At 37.1% G+C, this 26022-nt stretch overlaps 1 protein-coding gene across 2 annotated transcripts in view; it reads right to left on the bottom strand.

Annotated features, from left to right (window-relative positions):
* Nucleotides 1-26022, bottom strand: part of UTP20 (UTP20 small subunit processome component) — a 107305-nt gene that overhangs the window by 26013 nt on the left and 55270 nt on the right. Inside the window, exons 28-41 of one of the 2 annotated variants that reach the window (XM_043562315.1) lie at nt 21140-21283; nt 20357-20436; nt 15624-15841; nt 14921-15065; nt 13350-13437; nt 12088-12231; nt 11838-11888; nt 11573-11725; nt 9104-9259; nt 8624-8764; nt 7820-7957; nt 3166-3305; nt 2833-2915; nt 394-683 (exon numbers count right to left, since the gene is read on the bottom strand). In XM_043562315.1, the coding sequence (XP_043418250.1) occupies nt 394-683; nt 2833-2915; nt 3166-3305; nt 7820-7957; nt 8624-8764; nt 9104-9259; nt 11573-11725; nt 11838-11888; nt 12088-12231; nt 13350-13437; nt 14921-15065; nt 15624-15841; nt 20357-20436; nt 21140-21283 (1971 nt within the window). Of the gene's footprint in view, nt 1-393; nt 711-2832; nt 2916-3165; nt 3306-7819; nt 7958-8623; nt 8765-9103; nt 9260-11572; nt 11726-11837; nt 11889-12087; nt 12232-13349; nt 13438-14920; nt 15066-15623; nt 15842-20356; nt 20437-21139; nt 21284-26022 lie in introns of both variants that reach the window. The other variant, XM_043562314.1, reaches the window with a different exon arrangement.

Below are 26022 nucleotides of genomic sequence, written 5' to 3'. Positions count from 1 at the left end.
TGCTAAATGTTATTCCTATTACCCAGGAAGAAGATGAATTCTGAACAGCAGAGAAGTGGCCAAGAAGTAGAAAAGGGAAACATATTCTAATTTTCTAAAACTCTTTTTTTTTTTTTTGAAATGAGAATTATCTAATTATCTGCTTTGGAGATATCTACCAGATGAAAATCATAATGAAGAAAAATTGCTGCTTTGCTGCAGCAGAAGATGAACCTAAAGATGATGAGACAAAACAAGGGAGGTGAATTCTGAAATGTTGAGATGAAAGAAAACCCAAAAGCTGAAGTCAATCAATAATAGTCAGGAGGCTCAGGCTGGCAGAGTGCCACAAACACTTGGGTTCACACAGACAGAATGGGCCCCATTCTGTTGGGCCCCAACCAGAATGATTACCGTAGAGGCCAGGCATTTATGTAGCCTGGGTAGGATATCCCCAGTTATGGTTCCTTGGATATTTTTAATTGTTCTCTCCAATTCTTCCTTATTCCGAGGAAGGAAAGAGATGGACCCAGTGACACATTCAGGTTCTTTAGCTGATGCCCCTTGACATTCAGCTGGATCGGGGTTTCCCGGTTCTTTGTTGTTGTCTGACAAATTCTTACATTTGTTTTCCTTCTCTTCCTCATCCATATGCTCTAATTCCATGGTTTCATGCTCTGGCAACTCAATCACTTCTACTGTGTCTATGTTTAGTAAACAACAAAAGTCACCTTAAATCAAATAAGGAAACAACACAGTTGTGTTACAAGTCTTTCCCACCAACATCCAATAAAAACGATCTAGTCTCCAACTACAGATAGGTAAGATAAAGTACTAAAGGAAACAGCACTATGTGAGAGGGTTATGATTTTTTGCTCTCTTACAGTTTGGAGTCTAATGGGGAACAGAGACAAGTAAACGGACAGTTATGAGTGTGGGAGAGCAAGTGCAGGCTATGTTGGGAATACACTTGGAGACTAGGTGGGGAGGAGGGTCTTAACCAAAAGAAAGCTTCCAAAGTATTGTGGTTGGAGGTTTCCAAAAACAAAAACCTATACTCATGAGCATGAAAACTATAATGCAGCCAACAGTTCTCATGCAGAAATGTCCCTTACTATAGGGCTCAGTTCATTAAAGAAAATTAGGCAGTGTTGTACTGGGGCAAGTCCAGGCATGGATCTGCTAACAAGCCATATGACCAAAGTGAGTTAACCTAAGCCTAGTGGGCTTTGTATTCTTTATCAGTAAGATGGAGATGGCACCACTTGCAAGGCTGTTGTCACGATTCAATGAGATAAAGTCTATAATCACCCAAATATACATTTCTGATACGTCACAGACTTTCAAAAAAATGGTAGCCATTAGTCTTTATTTTATTTCCTGGCTGTGTAGCTTTGGGAAAGTTACTTTACATTTCTGAACTGTAATTTCTCATATCAAAAAATAATGGTGTAACTAACAACTAAGGTTCTTGTAAGGTTTTTATGAGAACAAAGGAGATAATGTCTCGAAAGGCCCAGCTCATAGTACTCAATAAATGTTTTAAACTCTAGTCATATCTAAGAAAATAGACAGTTAAGCAGATTATTTTAATTTTTAATGTTTTTATTGATGCAAAATTGCAAAATGCAGATTCAACTGCCTGAAGATAAACCGTTGAGAGACTTTAGTTTGATCAATGGTTTAAAGCATTAACGGTTTTAATTAATGGTTTAAAACACAAAAGGTTCCTACAAATTCAAGCCAGTCTTTGCTATTTATTAGTGTGGCTCTGTAATGATTTTACTGTGAATCAAAGAATTAGAAATTCTTGAGTAGGAAGGAATGCTGAAGTAGTGCAAACTAAGTGCCAAAATATTTCAATGTCTTTTAGCAAAAACAGCCTATTGGCCTATTTAAGTGTTCATCCTCTAACAGGTTAAGGAAATTTCTATTTGTTCCTTATTTGATATCATGACTAAATACTAAATCTAACCAAATGTTTCCCTTGTGCCTCTTTAGAGGACCACATGTTTTTTGCATGCTAATGTTAAATTCCATTAACCAATTATACCAACTTCATGAGTTAGTGGAAGCTTCCTTTTTATTAATCATCTGAAATAGGTGATGTAAGGTTGAAATTACCCATTCCTTCAATATTTGTATAACTAGCCTATAAAGCAATGTGAACCTGGTATTTTCATCAGGAGAAGGTTTATAACTACAGAGTCAATTTTTTAGTAGTTAGAGATATACCCAGATTTTCTATTTCTTTTAAAGCCAGCTTTTGTATTTTATTTTTCTAAGAGTTTGTATATCTCACTCAAGTATTCAAATTTTTAAGTTCAAAGATCATAATATTATTTTACCTTTTTAATTTGATTGGGACCTTTAAAAATTCTTAATGTTTATTATGCCTATGCCTTCTATTTTTACTGATCAATCTTGACAGAGGTTTGCCAATTTATAATCTTTTCATATACCTATTTTTAGCTTTGATGATCCTTTCTTATTGTATCTACTTTGTCTTATTAATTGTTGCTCTAATTTTTAATTCTTTTCTTATACTATCTTTGCATTCATTGCTTACTGTTCTTTCCATACATGCAGGTGGTAAAATTGGATTTCTATATAAATAATTTAAGCTCAGATTTTTTTTTACCCATATAATTTAGACTGGCCTTCTCTATTGTTAAAAAAAAGATTTTACACAAATACTCAAACCATTTGCTTTAACTTCCTCCTGACTCATTCACTGGTCACTGCTCTAAGTAGAAAAAGGTGATAAGTTGAATTTTGCCATCTTTAATTCATTAACATCAATTATCCAAGAATAGAGTGGAAATCTAGTTTAAGAAAGTTTTAAAAACTTACTTTCTTCATTCTGAATTTTTCTCATTTGTTCTTCAAGAGTTTTGTGGTCGAAGTGGAATGCTTCTAACACTATTACTAGCAAACTGTTGAAAAAAGAATGTACACACAAATGTCTGATTCATAACATCATTTGATGATTAAAGTGAAGGATTTAAAGACTTATCAACAGTAAAATTATTTTTACCAGTTTTAGGTATTTTTGAATTCAACAAATATTAGCATAACCTCATTAATACAAGGTAAAAGCAAACTAAGATTAGAGAGACCACTTCAGGAAATAATCCAAAATTTACATTTTAAAAACAAAGCAAAAATAAGCTTGACCATACATACCTGACACCCAACTTTTGATTGATCTGTCCTGTCTGTAAGACATGAATGAAATGTTTCAAGTAATATATATATGCTGACCAAGAGAGGTGTTTGCAAATAGCTCCAATAACTTCTGTGGCAGCAATGGTTATATTTTCATGCTGTAAAACAAATCAAGAGCATCCACATAGAATAGTATTTGCTAATAAAATAAAGAGCTAACTTCGTACACTAAAAAGCTTAGACAGGGGCGCCTGGGTGGCTCAGTCGGTTAAGCATCTGACTTTGGCTCAGGTCATGATCTCACGGTTCATGAGTTCGAGCCCCGCGTTGGGTTCTGTGCTGACAGCTCAGAGCCTGGAGCCTGTTTCAGATTCTGTGTCTCCCTCTCTCTCTCTGACCCTCCCCCATTCATGCTCTGTCTCTTTCTGTCTCAAAAGTAAATAAACGTTAAAAAAATTTTTTTTAAATAAATAAATAAATAAAAAGCTTAGACAGTAGGTGATTAGCAATTATAGAAGGGAAAGAATGCCCAAACTATATCCCACTCCCCCTAACAGCTCTAGGAAAAGACACTGTCAATTAAAGAAATGACACCATCTTTAATTAAAGGATATTAATCAGTTCATACTTTGTACTTTTTTCCACTCAGACCTCCCTGATGGGTTAAAGCCTATAGACAGTGAATGAAGTAAATTCAGTGTGTAAAGTTAAACACTAAAGTTAACTTTAACGTACAGCTCAGCATTCAACAGTACAGATGCCTTGGAGACATTTCTTTCACACCACCATAAAGAACAGGGACTGGTTTTACCCTGATACCTTAAACTAGAAAAATCGACAAAAATATATGAAATAGCAGTTTTCAGACTTTGGACATTGAACAGTGCAGTACAGTGCTAGCTGAGAGAAAGGCAACAAATGAAATGTGTCTTATAATTATCCTAATTTCACTGTGTGAAGAGAACTGTCAGGTCATAGCACAGGAGAAACCCAAAAAGGGCCCAGTGGTCTCCCTGAGGTAAGGAGGCAGAGAGAAGGCTGTGGCAGCCAGAGTCCAAAGGGCAAAGCATAGAGAGGAGAGAGCTACACAGAGAAGAAAGCTGCAGAAAATACCTCTCATGACAAGAAAAATCAACCAGTAGAAACAGACCCCAAAGTGACACAGATAATAGACTTAAGTAGACAAAGAAAGACAATTGATGAAATTACATTCCATAAGATCAAGAAGGGAAAGGAAAGCAGAAGCATGTTAAGGAGAGGTAAGATATAAAATTATAAGGCCCAAGCCAAAAATTCAGAAATAGAAAAGACAGTTCTGGAAGGAAAGACACACTGGATAGGATTCAAATCAGATTAGACTCTGAAGAAGAAAAGATTAGTGAACTTGAAGACACAGCGATACAAATTTGAAACAAAAATGAAACAAGATGAAACCCTGGGTGGAGGGGGAGAAACTAATGAAAAAAAAAAAAAAAAAAAAAAAAAGAGCTTCAGTGAGTTTGGGCCAATTCTGAGTGGCCTAATACACACTGGAGTCTCCAAAGGCAAGAAGGGGACCCAAAAGTATCTTTGAAGAAATAATGGCAAAAAATTCCAAGTTTGAAGAACACTACAAATCAGTAGATCCAAAAAGCTCAACAAACCCCAAGCACAAGAAATATGAAGGAAACTACACTAAGGCACAGCATAATCAACTAGCTTAAAACCAGTGATATAGAGAAAATTTTCAAGGCAGCCCCTAAAAATAGATATATTACACTCAAAGGAAGAAAGATAAGAATGACTTCTTGTTGGAAATGATATAAGTCAGAAGACAATAGAGCAATTATCTTTAAAGAATAGAAAGAAAAACAACCCTGTCAATCTAGAATTCCACAACTTCCAGAAACATCATCTTTCAAAAGCAAAGATGAGAAAAGACATAAAAACTGAAAGAATTCATCACCAGTAGACCTTTATTACAAAAAATTTAAAGGAGGTCTTCCTGTCAGGAATAAAATGATATAGCAGTATATCTGGATCTACCCAAAGGAATAACTGGAAAATTATAAGTAATTGGAAGTAACCAGAAATTATAAATATGTAAGGAAATATAAAGATCTTTCCTTATTTTGAAAGATCACTTTAAAAGATAATTGACTGTTTAAGGCAAAAATAACAATATATGTTTAAAACTAATGTATAGGTAGGGGCACCTGGGTGGCTCAGTCAGTTGAGTGTCTGACTCTTGGTTTCAGCTCAGGTCATGATCTCATGGTTCATGGGATTGAGCCCTGCCTGAGTCAGGCTCCATGATGACTGCACAGAGCCTGCTTGGGATTCTCTCTATCCCTCTTTCTCTGCTTCTCCCCTGGTTGTGCATGCTCTTGGACACATGCACTCTATTTCTCTATCAAAATACATAAACTGAAAAAAAAAAAAAAAAAAAAAAAAAAAAAAAAAAGGACACCAGAACTAATGTAGAGGTAAAACCTATAAATAGAGCTCAGTGATAACTAATAAGCCAACAGAAATACAATAAAATCGCTTAAAAAATCCAATTAATCCAATACAAGGGAAAAAAGAGAGGGACAAATGGAATATAAACAACATCAAAGATATAAATCCAACCATATTAATAATCATATTAAATGTAAATGGTCTAAAAAACAATTTTTTTTTTTTTTGAGAGAAAGCATGAACAGGGGAGGGGCAGAGGAAGAAGAGAGAGAGAACCCCAAGCAGGCTTCATACTGTCAGTGTGGAGCCTGATGCAGAGCTTGATCTCACCACTGTGAGATCATAACCGGAGACAAAAATCAAGAGTCAGATGCTTTACTGCACCATCTAGATGCCCCTGTCTAAAACCTATTAAAAGGCAGAGATCGTCAGATTTGATAAAACTGCCAAGACCCAGTTATATGTTATCTACCAGAAACCAACTGTAAATACAAAATCACAAATATGTTAAAAAAAAAAAAAAATAGAACACTAAAAAGATATATCATATTGCGGTGCCTGGGTGGCTCAGCTGGTTAAGCATCTGACTCTTGATTTCAGCTCAGGTCATGAGCTCATGGTTCATGGGACTGAACCCCCCATCCGGGTCTGCACTAACACTGTGGCAACTGTCTCTCCCTCTCTCTCTGCCCCTCCCCCACTCATGAGCAGTCTCTCCCTTAACATAAATAAACGTTTAAAGAGATATGTTAATATCAACCAAAACTAAATATAATTTATTTTTTTCATCTACACCTCTTTCCTATTTTACTGCCATCAAACTATAAATTGGTTGTGCTTACTGGCTCTTCAAGCCAGAATTTAGGGGGAGTATTCTTTTATTTACGTACGTAATTCTTTTCTTTTCTTTTTTTTTAATGTTTATTCATCTTTGAATGGTCGGGGGGAGGGACAGAGAGAGAGGGGGAGACACAGAATCTGAGGCAGGCTTCAGGCTCTGAGCCATCAGCATGGAGCCTGATGTGGGGCTCAAACCCACAAACCATGAGATCATGACCTGAGCTGAAGTCAGACGCTTAACCAACTGAGCCACCCAGGCGCCCCTATGTAGGTAATTCTTTAAAAAAATTTTGAAACAATAGGGGAAACCGAAACTTGCACAAGACCATGTGATCAACACAGAATAAGTTCGACCAACAGCTCCTGATATCGCCTCAAATTGGACTTAAATTTCACTCTTTCATTAATCTGATCAATAAATATCATTTACCAGGGTCTTACAATGTGCCAGGCACTGTTTTTTTGGCACTGTGTAGTCTAACAGTGAAGACAGGCCTAAGTTCAAATACTGATTCTCATTCTGTATGTCTTTGAGAAAGATAAATACCTCACATATTCCCAGTTTACTTTCCTGTAATATACTGACAACAATCCCCCCCATAGGGCTGAGCTGTGGTGAGGATGAAGTAAGACTATGTAAAGTACTTAAAATAGCTCCTGTAGCTGGTATAGTGTTAAAGAAAAGGTAGCAATTGTGTGACTTCATTTCTTGTAAGACATTTGGGAAAATACTGATTATTAATGGTATTTATCAGAATTAAAAATACAATGATATTGTAAATCATTATTATTGTAAATAAATGTAAATAAATTTATTTGTAATTTATTGTAAATTGTAAATAAATTTATTGTAAATAAATGATACAAAAATAAAAGTATGCTATGTTAGTAATGTGATCATTTCTAAGAGGGGAAATATTTTGTGGCTGGCCTTTGCGAGCTAATAATAATGAAAATAAAAATAATGCCTACCATTTATAGAACATTTACTGTGTGCCAAGTACCATTCTAAGGGCTTCAGAACTATTCTAAGCCTCTAATTATGGTGACAACATCAACATGGATGCCACCAACCCCATATGCATTTTGGAAAATTGTGTCACGGTATGGGTAGAGGTTTAATGGTTTCTTTTCTTTTTTTTTAATGTTTATTTTTAGAGAGAGAGAGAGAGAGAGAGCGCGAGACAGAGTGTGAGCAGGAGAGGGGCAGAGGGCCAGGGAGACACAGAATCTGAAGCAGGCTCCAGGCTCTGAGCTGTCAGCACAGAGCCCAATGCGGGGCTCAAAGTCACAAACCATGAGACCATGACCTGAACCAAAGTTGGATGACGCCTAACCGACTGAGCCACCCAGGTGCCCTGAGGTTTAATGTTTTCTAAATCTAATGTCCTACCTTGAGCATTTTCTCATCAAAAATTGGAGTCATGGCATAAGGCATGATGTAATTCTGGAGAGATTTAGAAGACAGCATAACTTTGCCTTCCATTAGCTGTTTTGCCAGTTTCTTCAAGGCTCTTGCTCTTCTGTGGATCTATGCGTTAGATAAAATAAGAATGTTACTGAATGAACTCACCTATGACCAGCTCCATTTCTGTATCATTTCTTTTTGAAGTTTATTTATTTATTTTGAGAGAGACAGAGACAGTGCAAGTGGGGGCAGGGCAGAGAGAGAGAGGGAGAGAGAGAGAATCCTAGGCAGGCTTCATGCTGCCAGCACTGAGCCTGACGTGGGGCTCAAACCCACGAAACTGTGAGATCATGACCTGAGCCAAAACCACAAGTTGGATGCTCAACTGACTGAGTCACTCAGGTGCCCCAGTATCATGTTCCTTTTGCATGAAGAGATTAAAGGAGTGAAGGGCAGTCCCTGTGTTACATGAGCAACACCTATGCCTTGATTTGCTTCCAGAGATATAATCCATAGCATTTGTTTAACAATGGATCCTAAAGCAGTTAAACTTCTTAGCAAATGGCAGAGAAAGGTGACACTGTAATTGTGGTTTATGATACCATGAAAGAAAACAGACCCCAGGAAAATGATCATTTCCTGTGCTAATTTCATTGATGATCAAGAAGACCAAGAAATCAGAGGCTCAAAACTTTTTGGAAAATTAAAATATATCTTTTTAAATGAGACAGAACAGTTTGAAATACTTATAGGCAGGGAAAAAAAGAACTGAACAGAACTGTCTTCTACCTGAATGTGTTTCATATTCTCAAAGAAGTCCATTTCTGGATCATGGCAATCAGTAAGCTGTACCAACTCTTTAAATTCTGGTTGATTTGGAAAAGTTTGAATTAAACAGGAAAGCACTGTGGTATAATCCTGTTGAATATTCTGCAAATGCCAAATTGAGGGGAAAAAAATTTTTTTAAAGAATTTGTTTTCTAGAGGATACAAAGAAACACACAACAAAGCCATTACAATTTTTTTTCTTTTTTTTAAAGTAAAATATTCCCACTATAAACAAACTGAAATCAGAAGTGATTGCTCTCCTTTCTATTCTCATTCTCCTGTTAAAAGTTTGGTATTTATGCAATCAAGTATTTTAATTAAATGTACTTATAAGACTGACTGCTTTTCAACAACAGTATAAGTAGGGAAAAACAAAACCAATACCAAAACTCACAGACAGTAGTATGTAAAAGACAAAAATACAATCGCAAACCCCAATACCTCTGTCTGGCTCTTCAATCCTTTCCTCAATTTCTCCAGGAGTGAACGATGAATGATTTCCCTGTATTCCTTCTCTGTGACGTTCAAGGCAGCTACCTTCTTGATGATACTCATCAGGCATAGGCTGGCATTATCACTTAAAGACATGTCTCCTAACTGGAAACAGGAAAAAGAAAAAACCCCAAATTATTCTGTGTAATATCTGTAATATGGAATATTATTTCCCAATGAAAGAGTTTACCCCTCAATGAAAATGTTGCCACTCGTCTATGTAAAAATCATAAGGAAGAACCAAATGTAGGGTTGTGAGGAACATGCAGGCATACCTCAGAGATACTGTGAGTCTGGTTTCAGACCACCACAGCAAAGTGAAAATCACAATAAAGTAGGTGACATGAATATTAATGTTTCCCAGTGCATATAAAAGTTATGTTTACACTATGCTATGGTCTATTAAGTGTGCACTAGCATTATGTCTAAAAAAACAAGGTACATACCTTCATTAAAAAATATTTACCATGATCTGTATTTCAGAGAGTCAGAATCACTGATCACAGATCACCATGACAAACATAATAATAATGAAAAAGTTGAAATATTGTGAGAATTAGCAAATGTGACACAAAGACACAAAGTAAGCAAATGCTATTGGAAAAATTGTGCTGACAGACTTGTTTGAAGCAGAGTTGCCACAAACCTTCAATTTGTAAAAAACAGTATCTGCAAAGCATGATAAAATGAGGCGTGCCTGTAGTATATAACTTTAAAAAATCACGCGTACTGAGAAGTGTCACTCCCATTTGGAAAATATGATGAAATAGAGTTTTTGATTTGTTTTAATTCTCCAAACAAGCAAAATAAGCAGTTTTCAATATTTAGTGTCACATGATCACTGAGAATGACAAAGTTGGCTGGTATAATCCTGGTTAGTTGTGCTCCAGTTCCTGCTTCGAGCAATGTAGGCAGTGAATGTGGAGAAACTATTTCCAACTCAGCCAACCAAGCAGTGATTTGGAATCCTCTCTGTTGGAACTTGACATAATATATGAAGAATTATCTCCAAACAGAGAGATTACTTTTTCATATATTACATAATTGTTGATATCTGATGAATAACTATAAAATGCCACAAAGATATTACTGGTTACAGGTCAACTATGAATCAAGGGTTCCATTTTCCTCATTTTGGGGCTTTAATTCAATTCAGCAACATGGCACTTAATTATAGTCCAAACCCTTTATAGTTCTATATCAATAAAGGAGGGCAGACTGTCAAATAATGACAGTAGTTACAAAACTTCAAAAAACTGAGATATAATTGAAATACTATAAAATTCACTTTTTTAAAAAAATGTCTATTTATTTTGAGAGAGAGAGTGTGAGCAGAGGAGGGACAGAGAGAGACACACACAGAGTCCGAAGCAGGTTCCAGGCTCTGAGCTGTCTGTACAGAGCACGATGCGGGGCTCAAACTCACAAACTGAGAGATCATGACCTAAGCTGAAGTCAGATGCTCAACCAACTGAGCCACCCAGGTACCCCTAAAGTTCACCCTTAAAAAAAAATTATTTTGGGGCGCCTGGGTGGCGCAGTCGGTTAAGCGTCTGACTTCAGCCAGGTCACGATCTCACGGTCTGTGAGTTCGAGCCCCGCGTCAGGCTCTGGGCTGATGGCTCAGAGCCTGGAGCTTGTTTCCGATTCTGTGTCTCCCTCTCTCTCTGCCCCTCCCCCGTTCATGCTCTGTCTCTCTCTGTCCCCAAAATAAATAAATGTTGAAAAAAATAAAATTAAAAAAAAAAATTATTTTAATGTTTATTTTTGAGAGACAGAATATGAGTGGGGGAGGGGCAGAGAGAGAGGCAGACACAGAATCTGAAGCAGGCTCCAGGCTCCAAGCCATCAGCACAGAGCCCGACGGTGGGGCTTGAACTCACAGACCGTGAGATCATGACCCAAGCCGAAGTCAGATGCTTAAATGACTGAGCCACCCAGGCATCTCTAAAATTCGCCCTTTTGTACACTTTAAGTAAAGTCTTTTTGCAAATATATTCACAAGGTTGTTTCAACCATCACCACTATCTAACTTCAGAACATTTTTATTACTCTCAAAATAAACCCTGTGCCAATCTGAAGTCCTCCCTCTCCGTTCCCATTCCTCCCTCCCTCGGAAGCCCTTCATAACCTAGCCACTAATTTACTTTCTGTCTTTATGAATTTCCCTATTCTAATACACAGCTTTTGGATTTTTCAAAGTGTTTCCACATATATTATTTTATTCAAAGTACTTATCTTTTAAATCATGAGAATAACAATATGGTCTTCACCATATTGCAAAATATTGTGCAACTAAAAGAAATTTTACACAAAAGTCTTTGTCCTGCTCAAAACACAAATTAAGGAATTTGGTCATGCAGTTGTATTATCGAAACAATGAAAACCAATTCATAAACTTTTGCTATAAAAACCTACCTCCAGATTATAGAAACAATTATGCATGACTAGAATTAAGTAGTTAACATCCACAGTTTGCATCTCTTTAATACAAGAGGCGATTGTCTGGAATGCTGAGAAGCGAACATCAAAGTTGATATCATCAAGATGTCTTTGATCAAAGGCGTTAAGCTACAAGAAATGAAAACATTGAAACGTTGAAAACATAGGTGAAAGTACATAAACCTTAAATAAACAAAAATGATAATACTTTTGAAGCAAAAGAGAAGACTTTCTCTCTTACCTTGACAACATCAGTAATGTATTTTAATCCACTCTCAAAATCAGAAAGAGTCTAAATGGAATGAAAAAAGTATGTTATTGCTGAATAAAATCTTAATTTTCCTGCCCTCCTCCCTTTAACTCCCTCCTTCCACTCAAATTTATATGAAACATCATACTGGCACCAAGAAAGCTATTAATATGTGTTACATGTCATAGTTATCTTTTTAAAAAGGGGTGGGTGGTTTGGGGTAAAAATTAGTATTACAGACCTGGAAAACTGTACAAAGCAACTGTCTTGACAATTTATTCTTAATAACTGAGAAGAGTTTTGCTAGAGGCTTGAGGAAGCTTGTAGGCTCCAGACAATGTTTTAAAAGGTTTTGTACTGTCACCAAAATATCAACCTCTGTATCCTTAAGAAGAAAAAGAAATCACATTTCGGTAATTTATAAAACTGATCAACCTGGCTTTAATATATTTCAGTCCAGAAAACATACAATTATGAATAAGAAGCAAAAGTAGTAATTGGAAAAGTTATTTCACAGTCTTTTAAAAGTTCTTAGCATTTTAACTTAACATAAAATCCACAACAACGTCCATGAACGGTTTCTTCCTTAATTCTAATAGAAAACACATATGGCTTTGGGACAGAATTTCCTCTACTGAGTCCAAAAAGAGCCAAGAAAAATGAGCTTGCTGAAAAAAAATACACATTTCTGGTTGTCTACAGATCTGTGGTTTTCCACACTGAATTACTATGCGGTAAGAGATGTTCAGTGTAATGGCTTCGGCCTCATACCTGAGTTTGAGCATGGGAAGACTCTTTAACTTGGGATTGAACTAAGGTTTGAAAATCATATCAGAAAATTCTTAGCTATGCCTAATATTATTATAGTCTGACTTTTCATTCAGTCCTGCAACTGTGATCTATATTTAAGATTATACGATGCACTGGGGTGCCTGGGTGGCTCAGCTGGTTGAGTGACCAACTTCGGCTCAGGTCATGATATCACGGGTTGTGAGTTCAAGCCCCACGTCGGGCTCTGTGTTGACAGCTCGGAGCCTGGAGCCTGCTTCTGATTCTCTCTCTCCCTCTCTCTCTGCCCCTCCCCCACTCATGCTCTGTCTCTGTCTCAGAAATAAACACTAAAAAAAAAAAAAAAAAAAAAAATTAAAAAAAAAAAAAAAGATTATACGATGTACTTTTTGGGTTCCAGATTCATTACTGGTCAAAGTCAGGGAGAAAAAAAAAAAAAAAAAAGCCTTGAAATGGATTAGAAGCTAAAGAAAGGAAAATGAAGGGATTAATAACACTTTTTCTGTTTGACTGATGATGGCGTTTTCCACCTTCTTGTGCACCCTCATTCCTACTTCCATTCCAGTTTTTCTCCTCTATTTTTATTTTTGTATTTCTATATAAAGTCTCTTCACAAATACATCACAGAATCTAACCAAGGAAATTACTGCTCCCAAATAAATCTAATAATAAAGTGTTGCTTCAGAGACAAAATAAAATCCTATGAATCTGTACCTGAGCAATATTGCCACGGTGGAGGAAAGGGAGGAGAAGCGTAATGAGCAGAGAACTTTGTTCTTTGTCTTTCATGAACTTGCTAATCCTACAGATGGGGAAAAAAATGGATATATAAGGAAGATCAACAATTTGAGAGTACTTCTCTAAGAAGCTCAACTTTTTGTAGAAAAACGTGACAGACACAGGTGGCTTTTATGTGTTCATCTATAAAAAGTTCAGGTGACTTATTTAGCAGTGTCTGCTCACTTCTCTCCAACTTCAGGCACCTTGCTACTATTCTATTTCTCTTGTAGCATCTGATTGTGTATATGATATCATGATGTGACCATCAGTAATTTCTTATTTTACAAAGAAATAACATTCTAAGTGCCAAGACTTGTAGAAGGCTTTCTGTACAATTTTCACTTTAATTCCCAAAATAGCCTTCAATGTAGGAATTATTTTTAGCTCCATTTTGCCCAAAGAAAATGGGAGACTCAGAGAAACTGGTGTCACATTGCTAAGAAATGGTAGAGCAGGGCTTTCAAACCCGGGTCTTTCTGGTGCCTGATCTCTCTTCACCTTTTCACCACCACACAGCCTGTGATAAAATTCAATGAGTGTATTTTGTGTGGTTTCCCATTCTGCAAAACTTAGAAGTACAACGGTATAAATAAAACATTTCAAAGAAGTTCCTCAATGATTCTCTAATATATCATTTTTTGCTGTTGCTGAGGTTAACAGAAAAAATAAACTTTTCACAGCTAAGGCCTGGAACAATTTAGAGTTTAAAATAGAAACATTTTTTGTGCTCTGGTTTACCAACCTTGCTATAGAAATCACAATTACATATTATTAGGTCTACTGACAAAAAGAATCTTTAAAAATCCTTGCAAGATCTTCTTGACCCTTAGAAAACAAACAAAGCAACCACAGCCTGCTCTTTTAAGTTAATTATTTTTATCAATTAAACTAAAAAAAAAAAAGTATGTGATCTCATGTAACTCAAAATTCTTTTTTTTCAAAATTCTAGTTGAACAAAATATGCAAAGGCTAAACAAGCAAATCTATTAGTCTATTTTAGAATTTTTAAGACTGTTTTCTTATAATAAAATGAAGGCAGATGCTTTACATAAAAGTTTTTTAATAAATATTCCAGAAAAGAAAAAGAGTTCCACATTAACTTAAAAATGGAGAGCATTTAAAATACAGAAAACCTTTTCAGCTTATTATCACATTTAAATAATTGAAAAACTGGACATAATTTAGCAGAAATTAAAACCACGGAGAGTAATGTTACCTTTTAAGGACATATATATATATATCACTTACTTTTTTTTTTTTTTTTTTTTTTTTTTTTTTAAATTTTTTTTCTTCAACATTTATTTTTGGGACACAGAGACACAGAGCATGAATGGGGGAGGGGCAGAGAGAGAGGGAGACACAGAATCGGAAACAGGCTCCAGGCTCTGAGCCATCAGCCCAGAGCCCGACGCGGGGCTCGAACTCCCGGACCGCGAGATCGTGACCTGGCTGAAGTCGGACGCTTAACCGACTGCGCCACCCAGGCGCCCCTATATATCACTTACTTTGACAGAATGCCAAGTTCCTTACTGACTTGTGCTCTGTTCTTTTTCTTTTTCACCTTTTCTGCACTTATTGTGGTTTTGCTGAGATACTGGAGAATTGCAGGTACATGAGGTAGAATTAATCTTCCTCCCATTGTGATAGACTCTGAAAAAAAGTGATGTTTTGATTTTAATAAATTATTCTCTTAAAGGATAATCGTACACTATCTTCATAATGACAGACAAGGAAACCACTCAATTATCATATCTTCATAATGACAGACAAGGAAACCACTCAATTATCATAAACATTTAGTAAATTTCAAATTTAAAGATGAAATAACTTTCTTCTTAGTCATAATAGCTGTATCATTAGCTAAATTTAAGTTTATATAAGAGACCCCTGAGGCTTTATCTAATTAACCCATTTTGGGAAGTAGTAAAAGAACTGTTCGTACAATATGATAGGAAGAATTCAGAAACAGGACAGTGGAAGTCATTTGATAATTTCCTGGTGGGCAGTTGAGCTTTCTGGAGCATAAATAATCTGAATTGCTCTGACTGCAAAGAAAATTCAGTTTATGTAAGTTGGTTATTAATTTCTACAGAAAAGAAACTCTTTTAATAATGTAAGTAATTAAAAGAGCCAAATTGTATGGGCTTTTTCCTTTGTGAGGGCACAAATGCTAGGTTTAGAGTTTAAACCTTTGTACAGCACACATACCATCTGTCCTTTCGGTGTATTCGCATCCAGTCACCGGCAAGCTCGAAAGTGTTTCTGTGGGTTCAAAATCTGGAAGGTTAAGAAGGTCATCAGCTATATCCATCACAATAGAGGCTGTGGCTTCAGAGAGATTCTTCGCTGACAGAATTGCAAAGACGTTGGTCAGGATATCACACTCAGGGTGCCCAGGTTTCTGTTTAGCCAGTAAAGGGAAATACCTGCAAGGAGAAACATTGAAATAGTCATCTTATTTCTCAATGTTTACTTATGAAAACAAGTTCAATATGAATTTTCATATTGAGTTTAAATACATATGTGAAGGAACATTAGTAAGATTACTCAAAAGGGAAATTATTTTAAAATCTATAATATGATGGGTAATGGTAGGCACCTCACCAACATTACATTAGACAATTTATCTACATGTCTCGTTTAATCCTCATAACATCTCTATCATGCGGTAACACAGTCCCCACATTACAGGTAAAAAACAAAAACAAACAAACAAAAAAAAACCCTGAGACTTGTCTAAAGCCACTGTGCTTAATGGTGTAGAGCTGAGATCTGAACCACAGTCTAACTCCAAAGTCTAAGCCTTTTCTACAAGAAATGTATTGAAGACAAGCTATTTTTCAATTAAAAGCCTTCTAGAGTGTGAATGTTTATAAAACATAAAAACCAACCAATGTTTATAAAACATAAAACATAAAAAAAACATAAAAACTACAGCATGGAAATTAAGAGTACAGACCAAACAAGAATTTGCTGTATCGGGATATGCAACATTTAGAGATTAGGATCATTTTCGGGTGGAGGTGGATGAATCCATCCCCAATTATGAAACCTCGCACAAAGGATAAGAGCATCCCACCTAGAGGAAACACACCAACAAGGGTAGAGAACACAAAGGCTTTCCAGCCAATGGCAAACCAGAAATTGTTTTACATCAGGGACGTAGTCCTAACAATCAGCAGGAAGGTAAAACCAAAAATATGCAGACAGTTTGGTTTTACCAATTAATCATCATTGGAAGAAGAGCTCAAGCACTTTTAATGTACTTAGTACTAACAAACTGAAGAAAGGCTCTAAGAGGCTGTATCCATACAACTTTGTCTAACAGATACTAGGCATAGTATGTGCAGGCACCAAGCAGGATACTTTACACATTATCACCTCTATTATCCATGAGGTAGGTACTGTTATTATTTCCATCCTATAGGTGGTGACACTGTGGCTCAGAGAGGCCAACTCTGTCAAAGAACACACAGTCATGCTAGGATCTGAAGCTAGGTCTGTGTGGTTTTGGAGACTGTTCTCTTGACCACTACTCTATGATGTCTTAACATTTTTTTTTAAGCACAAAAGGTGAAAAAACTGCTTTCAATTGCTGGCAAGGTCTTCGCAAGAACCCATTCAAATCCAAAACAACTTGTAAATGACCAAACTGCGTTTCTTGAACGGCAATGTAACAGTGTACTGGGCATGCTCCATGCTTAAGAATAGGGCTCTGTCAGAAATTTCAGCCACTCTTTCAATATGTAATGAGTATCAACGAACCATGGATCATGAGGGGTAGTAACAATAATAATGTGACATGTTCTCTACCCTCAGGGAGCTTTAAGTAGGTCAACTATTAAGAGAGGAGGGTAAAAAAAGGCAGCATGTGATCACAGGCCCAGGAGAGGAAAGCTCAGAGGAGGAAGAGATGGAGTCACGTGGGGTTCATGGCGGTCAGAACCAGAACAGCTATTAGCGAGGGTGGCCAGGGACAGTCCCAGTTTATTTTGGTTGTTTGGCTTAATTATTTATAGCATCTCTCTTCACCCTCAGGAATATGGTTGGGCTTATATGACCTCTCTAGTTAATGAGTAAGTTTCTGTTGTTTCGAGTTCACTTAATTTCTGAGACAATTTAACCTTAATTGTAAGCTTAAAGATACCGGCTATAGTTCAGCTCTACCTGCATCTGTCCAAACACAAAGCAAAATAAAATGCTGGACTTCTCTGCAGATGAAAACCTGCTTAAATGTCTAACTGACACTACGTAAACTGTAACCACACTTTGAAATAATTTTTAACTGAAAAGTAACATTTCTATCAGCTGGTTCTGAAATACTCACTAAAAAAAAATTTTTTTTTTAAATGTTTATTTATTTTTGAGACAGACAGAGACAGAATGCGAGTGTGTTGGGGAGAGAGAAAGGGAGGCACAGAATCCGAAGCAGGCTCCAGGCTCCGAGCTGTCAGCACAGAGCCTGACATGGGGCTTGAACTCACAAGCTGTGAGATCATCACCTGAGCTGAAGTCGGATGCTCAACTGACTGAGCCACCCAGGAGCCCCAGAAATACTCATTTTTTAATTCTTCCACACACAGCAACAAATGCGTATCTATTGCCAGGGAGATTTCAAGGGAAGTCAGTCCTTCTAAAGATTTCTTTCAGGTTAAGTGTTACATACAAAAAAAGCCGTGTTACTCAGTGACTTCTATTTTTCTCCAACCCACAGTGGGAGAAACTGCAGAACACAGGATGAAGTGGCATCCAGTGATGTGGATCTATACCTTAAGAAAGGACCCAACTAATATAAAAGGCGGTCACCATCACCAAGTCTTAGATGAAAAGTCCTTCACGGTTCATTTGCATAAAAATTACACAACTATAAGACATTTCTCAAGTATGCCTATGAAAGGCTGCTTATACACGCCCAGTTATAAGACAAGACATGAAACTGTTTTCTCAAACTGGGAAATAAATGAAAAGAGCCTTTACTACCAGTAAAATATTTTAAACAGGTTTTCCTGAGGAAGACAGTGTCAAGGTCTTTGGTTTGTTTTTGATGACCATTTAATAACATGGGGAAAAGTTCCTGATATCATGGTACATGAAAAAAGATAAAATCAAAAGCTAGTTATATAGTAGGATACCAATTTTGTAAAAAATGATACAAAGATTCTAATATCACACAATCAATAATGATTTTTTTTTTTAATTCTACCTTTCATTATTCAAAACAGATCAGGGCAAACTCAAGTCTATTTCTATCACTGAGATAAACAACAAAGGTTTCTACACTCCTCAGGAAATATGCATTTGGTCTGTGACACAAGCCTCTGTAGATGAAGGTCCTGTAAATGGCTCATGATGTCCTCAAAACAATGTTGACTTATGATCGGGAGGGCTGTATGTATACTTAGATGTAGTTCTATAAAGAACAGAGGACATCTAGAAAATGTAAAAAGCCTATGAAATTTTTTTGATTCTAAGTAGGAACTGGGAAAAAGACAAAGAATGCAAATTACAAATCAGCTTTTATTTTTAAGCAAACATGCAAAAAGTAGCCAGGTTTATATGCTGGTATAACTACAGATACCCCGGCTTTTCAAAAGTTCATGTTATGCCACTTGGCTTTTATGAAAAAAGGCGAAACGCGAAAATAGCTTTCACCATTTGTTGTGCAGTAAGTCATTATGGAGGCAGCACGCACCCTGAGCAGTGAGAGTGGCCCTGCCAGGCTTCTTCCCTGGCAACCACACTCAGCATCTCAGCATCAAGGTGCCAGAGCTGTGAACTGCGTCTGTGAACATCTGTGCTTTGTCTTGATTTATTCTGTGCATCCCTTAGCAAGATGTGACCTAAGGTATCAGAGAACCCTATGAGAGGTTATTTTTTGGATCTAGGAATGCTACAAATGTTTTCCGTGTAAATAAATAGTAATCACTTCTTTGCTTTATGCCATTTTGGCTTAAGAAAGGTTTCATAGAAATGCTCTACTTTCAGATAGCTGGAGAAAGCTGTATCTGCCACGTTTCACATTCTGTTTTTCCCTTTCCCAGGCCAAATCAAACTACTGAAACAATTATAACACACCAGAAGAACATCCCCTATTGATTCCAATACTTTTAATTTCTAAGTTTTAACGGAACTGTAAAACTAGCAAAAATGCATAACTTTTGCTATAATTATGCTCTACAACTTAAATTGCAAAATGTTATTTTACCTATATTCCCCTTTGTTAAAAATTACAAATGAACGCTCCAAAGATATATCATAAAAAGTATCTCTTGCCTGCTCCCAGGCACCAAAACCTCCACATGCTACAATAACATTAACAGTTTCCCATGTATCCTTCTAGACATTTTCTTTTTCTTTCTTTTCTTTTTCTTCCTTCCTTTTTTTTTCTTCCTTCCTTCCTCCCTTCCTCTTTCTTTCTCCCTTCCTTCCTCTTCCTTCCTTCCTTTCTGTTTCTTTCCTTCCTTTCGTTCTTTCTTTCAAGTTTTTATTTATTTTTGAGAGAGACACACACACACAGAGCAGTGAGCAGGGGAGGGGCAGAGAGAGGGAGAGAGAGAGAATCCCAAGCAGGGCCTGAGCAGTAAGCATACAGCTGGACACAGGGCCTAATCCCACAAAGCATGAGATCATAACCTGAGCCAAAATCAAGAGTCTGACGCTTAACTGGCGGAGCCACCCAGGCACCTCTCCTTCTAGACATTTTCTACTTCGTTTTATATATATACACATGCACAGTTATTTTTCTTGGATTATATTGTTCAGCAACTTGTATTTTTCTTTAAACTATGTATTTTGAAATTCAGCCACCTTATTCTCTTTAACCACACCTGTTGTATTTCATTGTATGGAAAGACCATAAATAATATTAATTCCCTTGACTCATTTTGACTAGATTGGTCTAAAACACTGTCCTTTTTAAAGGCAGGGAGGAAGGGTCATACCTTGCATTTCTGCTCCAGATACTAATTAGTTTCAGCAGAGGAGTGGGAGAATACTGACTCTCAGATCCAAGCCTTCCGATCTAGGACGCAAAATGAACAGAATACAAAATAAAATCACATACAGAATTGTGGACAAAAATAACTAAACAGCAGAACAAGTACTGAAACCACACCCAAGGATAAAGAGCCAAGGGACAGAGATCAACATTTAAAGGACAGATGAAAGAAAAAAAACAAAGGAATCCAAAATATCTACACAGGGAAGATGGCAAAGGCAGTGCAAGGAAGGGCTAGACACTTGAAAGGAATGATGTCCTTTAGGTTTCATTTGGGTAAACAGAGCTCAAGCAGCTAGAAGTCTTTCCTAAAATCAAGTCTCCTCTATAGTCTTTTTAGTTACAGTTATACCAGGTATCGTCACAAAGTGGTTACAAACAAGGAAATGTGTAACAAAAACACTTGTGCATTTTCTCTTGTATTTGTCAAAATTCAAAGGCACATCACTGAGGTGATACAACGGTTATATTCCATTTGCTTGAGAGACACGTCATATTCAAATTAACCTTAAGTATAAATGTCATGGGATTAAGAAACCAGCTCTTGAGCTTTAGGTGGCAGTGGAGGCAAAGAAAAGTGCTCTGAAGCTCCAGAAACAAAGGAAGACTTAGTGTAAAAGAAAAGACCAGGAAAGACATTCATGTCTGGGTGTAGACTAAGCTGGTTAAAGTAAAAACAAGGGAAGAAGCAGAAGATATCCAGGCAGAATGCAATACTCATGTTTACCTGGGGCCAAACCGCACCATGAAATACAGCATCAATTTCTTCTGTTCTGAATTGGTAAGACTCCCAATCCAAAAAGATGTCAGTTACCATTTTGATTCCAAGACGTCTTAAATTTTTCAGCGGGTTAATAAACCTGAGCTGTATCTGTAAAAGAAAGATCTTCTCTTAAAAAACAAAAAACAAAAAAAAAGTATTTCAGGGCACCTGTGTGGCTCAGTTGATTAAGCGTCCAACTTCGGCTCAGGTCATGATCTCCTGGTTCGTGAGTTCGAGCCCTGCATCGGGCTCTGTGCTGACATCTCAAAATCTGGAGCCCACTTCAGATTCCGTGTCTCCATCTCTCTGTCCCTCTCCCACTCGTAATCTGTCTCTCTCTCAAAAATAAATAAACATTTAAAAAAAAAAAAAAAACTATTTCCTTTTTATCCTTGATTCCTCAGGGAAGCACTCTTGCTCGGATGGCTACGAATCAAACTGGAAATCCTGTTAGTAAGTCTATTGACTGTGGCTCTGATTCATATGGAAATGTCAACTGAGTATATCATATTGCTTTTTTCATTGAACAAGATGGGTAAACAGAGACTTAAAGTCAAATGGTGAGGTGTGCTCCATTATCACTGCCTAGTAAAATCACATTAAAGTGTCCTTAAGGGGAAAAAAAAAAATCACAAATGGAACAGCTGTTTTGTGTCCTGCATTGTTTTATTTCTTTATCCCAGTAATTGTCTCAAATAAAATCCTCATTTCTTCCTATGAACAGAACATTCTAGACAAAAGTTTTTTTGCCATTACAATGTCTTAGATTAGGGGGAAAAATAAATCTTTGTTTCAAATGAAAGTCACTTTCTTTTTTTGTTTTCATAACTTATTTTTTTTACTTTTTCTGAAACTAGGAGTTTTCAATTATTCTTGTTAAAAAATTAGTCTAGGGAACTAAAGAATGTATGGTCTATATAGTGGAATACTTCATACAGTATAAGAGAATAAGGTGATTAAATAGAGGCATGGGATGATCTGAAAATATACAGTTCAAAGAAAAATACAGGAAAAAAATCAAAATTTGTCTTTAGAGGCACAGAGGCTAGAGTGGGTGGATGTTTGAATTAAGAGCAAACTTCTTTCATAACAGATACTGCTACTCCTAGCGGCATCTCCTTCCTGATGAGTTACAAAATCACAATTATGTGGCCAGTTTGTTCAGGCTCAGAGTAGAATAATTTATTGAGACCCCACCAATGAGTCCAATGGCATGACAGCCATAGTTCTGACCTCAGCTTAAAATCTCATTAAAGGAAAACATATTAAATTATGTGACAGACTGAAAACGCTGAAGACAGCCAATAGGGGAGGAATTACAAATTTGAAAAGGGAAATAAATGCTTCATGTGAGAGGCAGAATTTCTAGTGGATCTTAAAGGATGAAGAGGTTTAGGCCAAGCAGAGAGATAAAAGCCTGGAAAGTTTTCTCCCAAGCACGGAATGTTATTAAAAATCAAACAAATGGGGTAAGGTGCAACCCCTAATTGTTTTGCCATTTCATTAACATACTGTGAGCCCTGGATATAGAGAGGCAACTTATTTTTACAAGGGACCTTTATTATCTATGTCGAAATCTAAAAACCACCCTGAAAAAATTTTTTAATATAATTTACTGTCAAATGGGCTTACATACAACACCCAGTGCTCATCCCAACAAGTGCCCTCCTCAATGCCCATCACTCATTTTCCCCTCTCCCCCACCCTCCCATCCACCCTCGGTTTGTTCTCTGTATTTAAGAGTCTCTTATGGTTTGCTTCCCTCCCTCTCTGTAACTATTTTTTTTCCCCTTCCCTTCCTCCATGGTCTTCTGTTAAGTTTCTCAAGATCTACATATGAGTGAAAACATATGATACCTGTCTTTCTCTGACTTATTTCACTTAGCATAATACGTTCCAGTTCCATCCACGTTGCTGCAAATGGCATGATTTCATTCTTTCTCATTGCCAAGTAGTATTCCATTGTATGTATAAACCACATCCTCTTTATCCATTCTCAATTGATGGGCATTTAGGCTCTTTCCATGATTTGGCTACTGTTGAAAGTGCTGCTATAAACATTGGGTACAAATGCCCCTATGCATCAGCACTCCTGTATCCCTTGGGTAAATTCCTAGCAGTGGTATTGCTGGGTCATAGGGTAGATCTATTTTTAATTTTTTGAGGAACCTCCACACTGTTTTCCAGAGTGGCTGCACCAGTTTGCATTCCCACCAATAGTGCAAGAGGGTTCCCATTTCTCCACATCCTCGCCAGTGTCTAGTTTCCTGATTTGCTCATTTTAGCCACTCTGACTAGTGTGAGGAAAACCACTCTGAAATTTGTGAAGACAACACAATACCCTAATATAATGAATTTCATCAAGCTTTATGGCCATGATATTATGAAGAAAAGTAATGGGGGGGTTACTTGTGATGAAAATTGGATATTCTGATCAAAAGAAGTATTTGAATCTAAAACAACACATTTTAAATTCAAGTGAATGGGAGCAACAATGTCATTACTTGACCATGCAAATTGGAGGAATCATCATATTTCACATACCCCCCCAGGTTTCTACCATCTACTTGTGGCTAATTATCTCTTTATACGAATTACAATGACAGGAAATAACAGGCAAGCACAAGGTGATACAGTTACAGGTCATTCTGCTTTGCTTCAGTTCTGTGGGCAATATTTTCAATATGAGGTCTATCATGTTTGTTAAAAGATAAAAACTATTACCTACATTTGAAGCAATATGGTATCATGATCCCCTGGAGAAAATAAGAAACTAACCTTAGCAAATATGATGTCAAATCAGACACCCCCACCTTTTCCCTCTTCCCACCAGGCACCCCCCACATCGGGTAGGATCTACACATTCCATTCACTTGGTTTCTACAGTGTCAGCTTCCCAATTTACTCAATAATTTAGTAAACTTGAGAAAAGCCCTAAAAGCGAGCAATTGTAGACTTTTGCTCCGAGAGGAACAGTCAATATGACTGAGTTCATGTACATTTAAAAGTTACTACATTGTTCAAATATTCCAAAATAAATCAAACCACAACAACCCTCATGATATATACTTCAGTGTCAGTCAATGTTTTAAAGGAGCTAAAAGACACACACACACACAAATAAAATTAAAAATAAAAATAAATAAATGTGTAACTTAGTTCAAATACACAAATGTAGAAGTTTAACTCACTTAAGCAGTATTACTGTGTAATAATTCATTACAGCACTTCAAGGAATCCTTTGAACTTGTCCAAGAACCTTAAAAAAAAAGTTCCAATAGCACCTCACTAACTAATGATCTATGAAATTGCATAATTGGTCTTTGGAGTTACTAACTGTTGACTCAAGAGTAAGGCTGCATTACTGAATAACTGCTTCTAAGTTAACCAAAAAGTCAGACAACTTATACAGAGTTTATAAAACCTCTAACTTTTCACGATTTAATATATCCATGTGTAGACAAAGTCACTATCACTCACTATAAGGCACAAATGAAAATTCACACAGAAGTCTTCGTATGGCTCTGATGCTCTCAAATAACACAGAGAAAGAATTTTTCCAAGACCTCTTTTCAGCTTTCACTGTTGCTCACCCACCTCCCCCCCCCCCCCCCCCCCCACCAGCCTCTTTTCCACAAAGCAATCAAAGTGAGATTTTAAAAACATCAAACAGACCTCATCACTCCCTGGCTTCAAACCTCTTCGAGGTTTTCCAATACAGTTAGGAGTAAATCCAGCTCACAGCCCAAGAGGCCCTACCTAGCTCTCAACGTTACCTTACACGAGTCCTGTCGCTCCTGTGCCCTTGTGTCTCTTAGAATGTGCCAAGGCTGTTCTACCTCAGGGACTACCGGTCATTTTATCTGCCTGAAATGTTCTTCCCACAGCTGGGGAGACACGAGTTCAAATTATCACCTCCTTAGAGAAGACACTGACCACCTTAATAAAAGCAGCACCATCCACTCCCTGTTTGTCACTTCCTATCACATCCCCTCATTTTATTTAAAAATTTTCACATCTTCATGTCCCTCAACATGCTCATGTTTTCCTCTACTTTTGTGAATATATGGAGTGTATTCCTTTCTAACAGCTATTTTAAGTTTTTGGCTATTTCTATCATCTGTACCATTGCTCGTGCTGCTTCTATTGACGGTTTTTTTCCTTATTATGAATAAAATTTTCTTACTTCTTGGCATGCCTGGTAAAACTTGACTGGATGTCAGACACTGTGAATTTTATTTTCATTTAAATCATTTGAAAACTTTTGCATTTTATTCTCAGAAGCAGTTAATGTACTTGGGAAGTTGGATCTTTGTGAGCTTTGGTAGGTGTTGCCAGGGCAGCCTTTATTCCAGAGTTAATCTGGTTCCAACACTGAGGCAAGGCCCTGCCTAGGACTCTTCCTGGTGCCTCAGGTATTATGAGCTTTCTGCCCTGGCTATTGGGAACTTGAGCTGCTCCTAACCTTGTGTTAGTCGGAGGTCTGTTCTCTGCCTGCTTGCAGTTCTTCTGCATCTGTTCAAGATGGATCAACAAGGACTAGGTTTGGCCTTCCTTCTCAAGCAACTAAAAAACTGAACATATGAAACATTCATATGAACATATGAAATGATGATTTTTCAGATACTAGACAGCAGGCAGTAAAGGACAGTAAGCCCTGGGAGAGGGGGGCAACAGAGGAAGTGAGTCCTACACATTCCCCGGTTTCCTGCTTGGGGTTCCAGGATTTAGTGTGAGAAGGCAGAGCCCAGGCACGGCAGCAAGAATTTGCAGACAGAGTGCTGGGGAGGAGAGAGATCCACAGAGAATGACTCACAGATCTGCAGAGGGTCTCATTTATTTCCCTC

The sequence above is a fragment of the Prionailurus bengalensis genome, chromosome B4 (genome assembly GCF_016509475.1).
Source record: "Prionailurus bengalensis isolate Pbe53 chromosome B4, Fcat_Pben_1.1_paternal_pri, whole genome shotgun sequence".
In the NCBI taxonomy this organism is placed as follows: Eukaryota; Metazoa; Chordata; class Mammalia; order Carnivora; family Felidae; genus Prionailurus; species Prionailurus bengalensis.
This window is presented reverse-complemented; position numbering and strand designations above follow the sequence as displayed.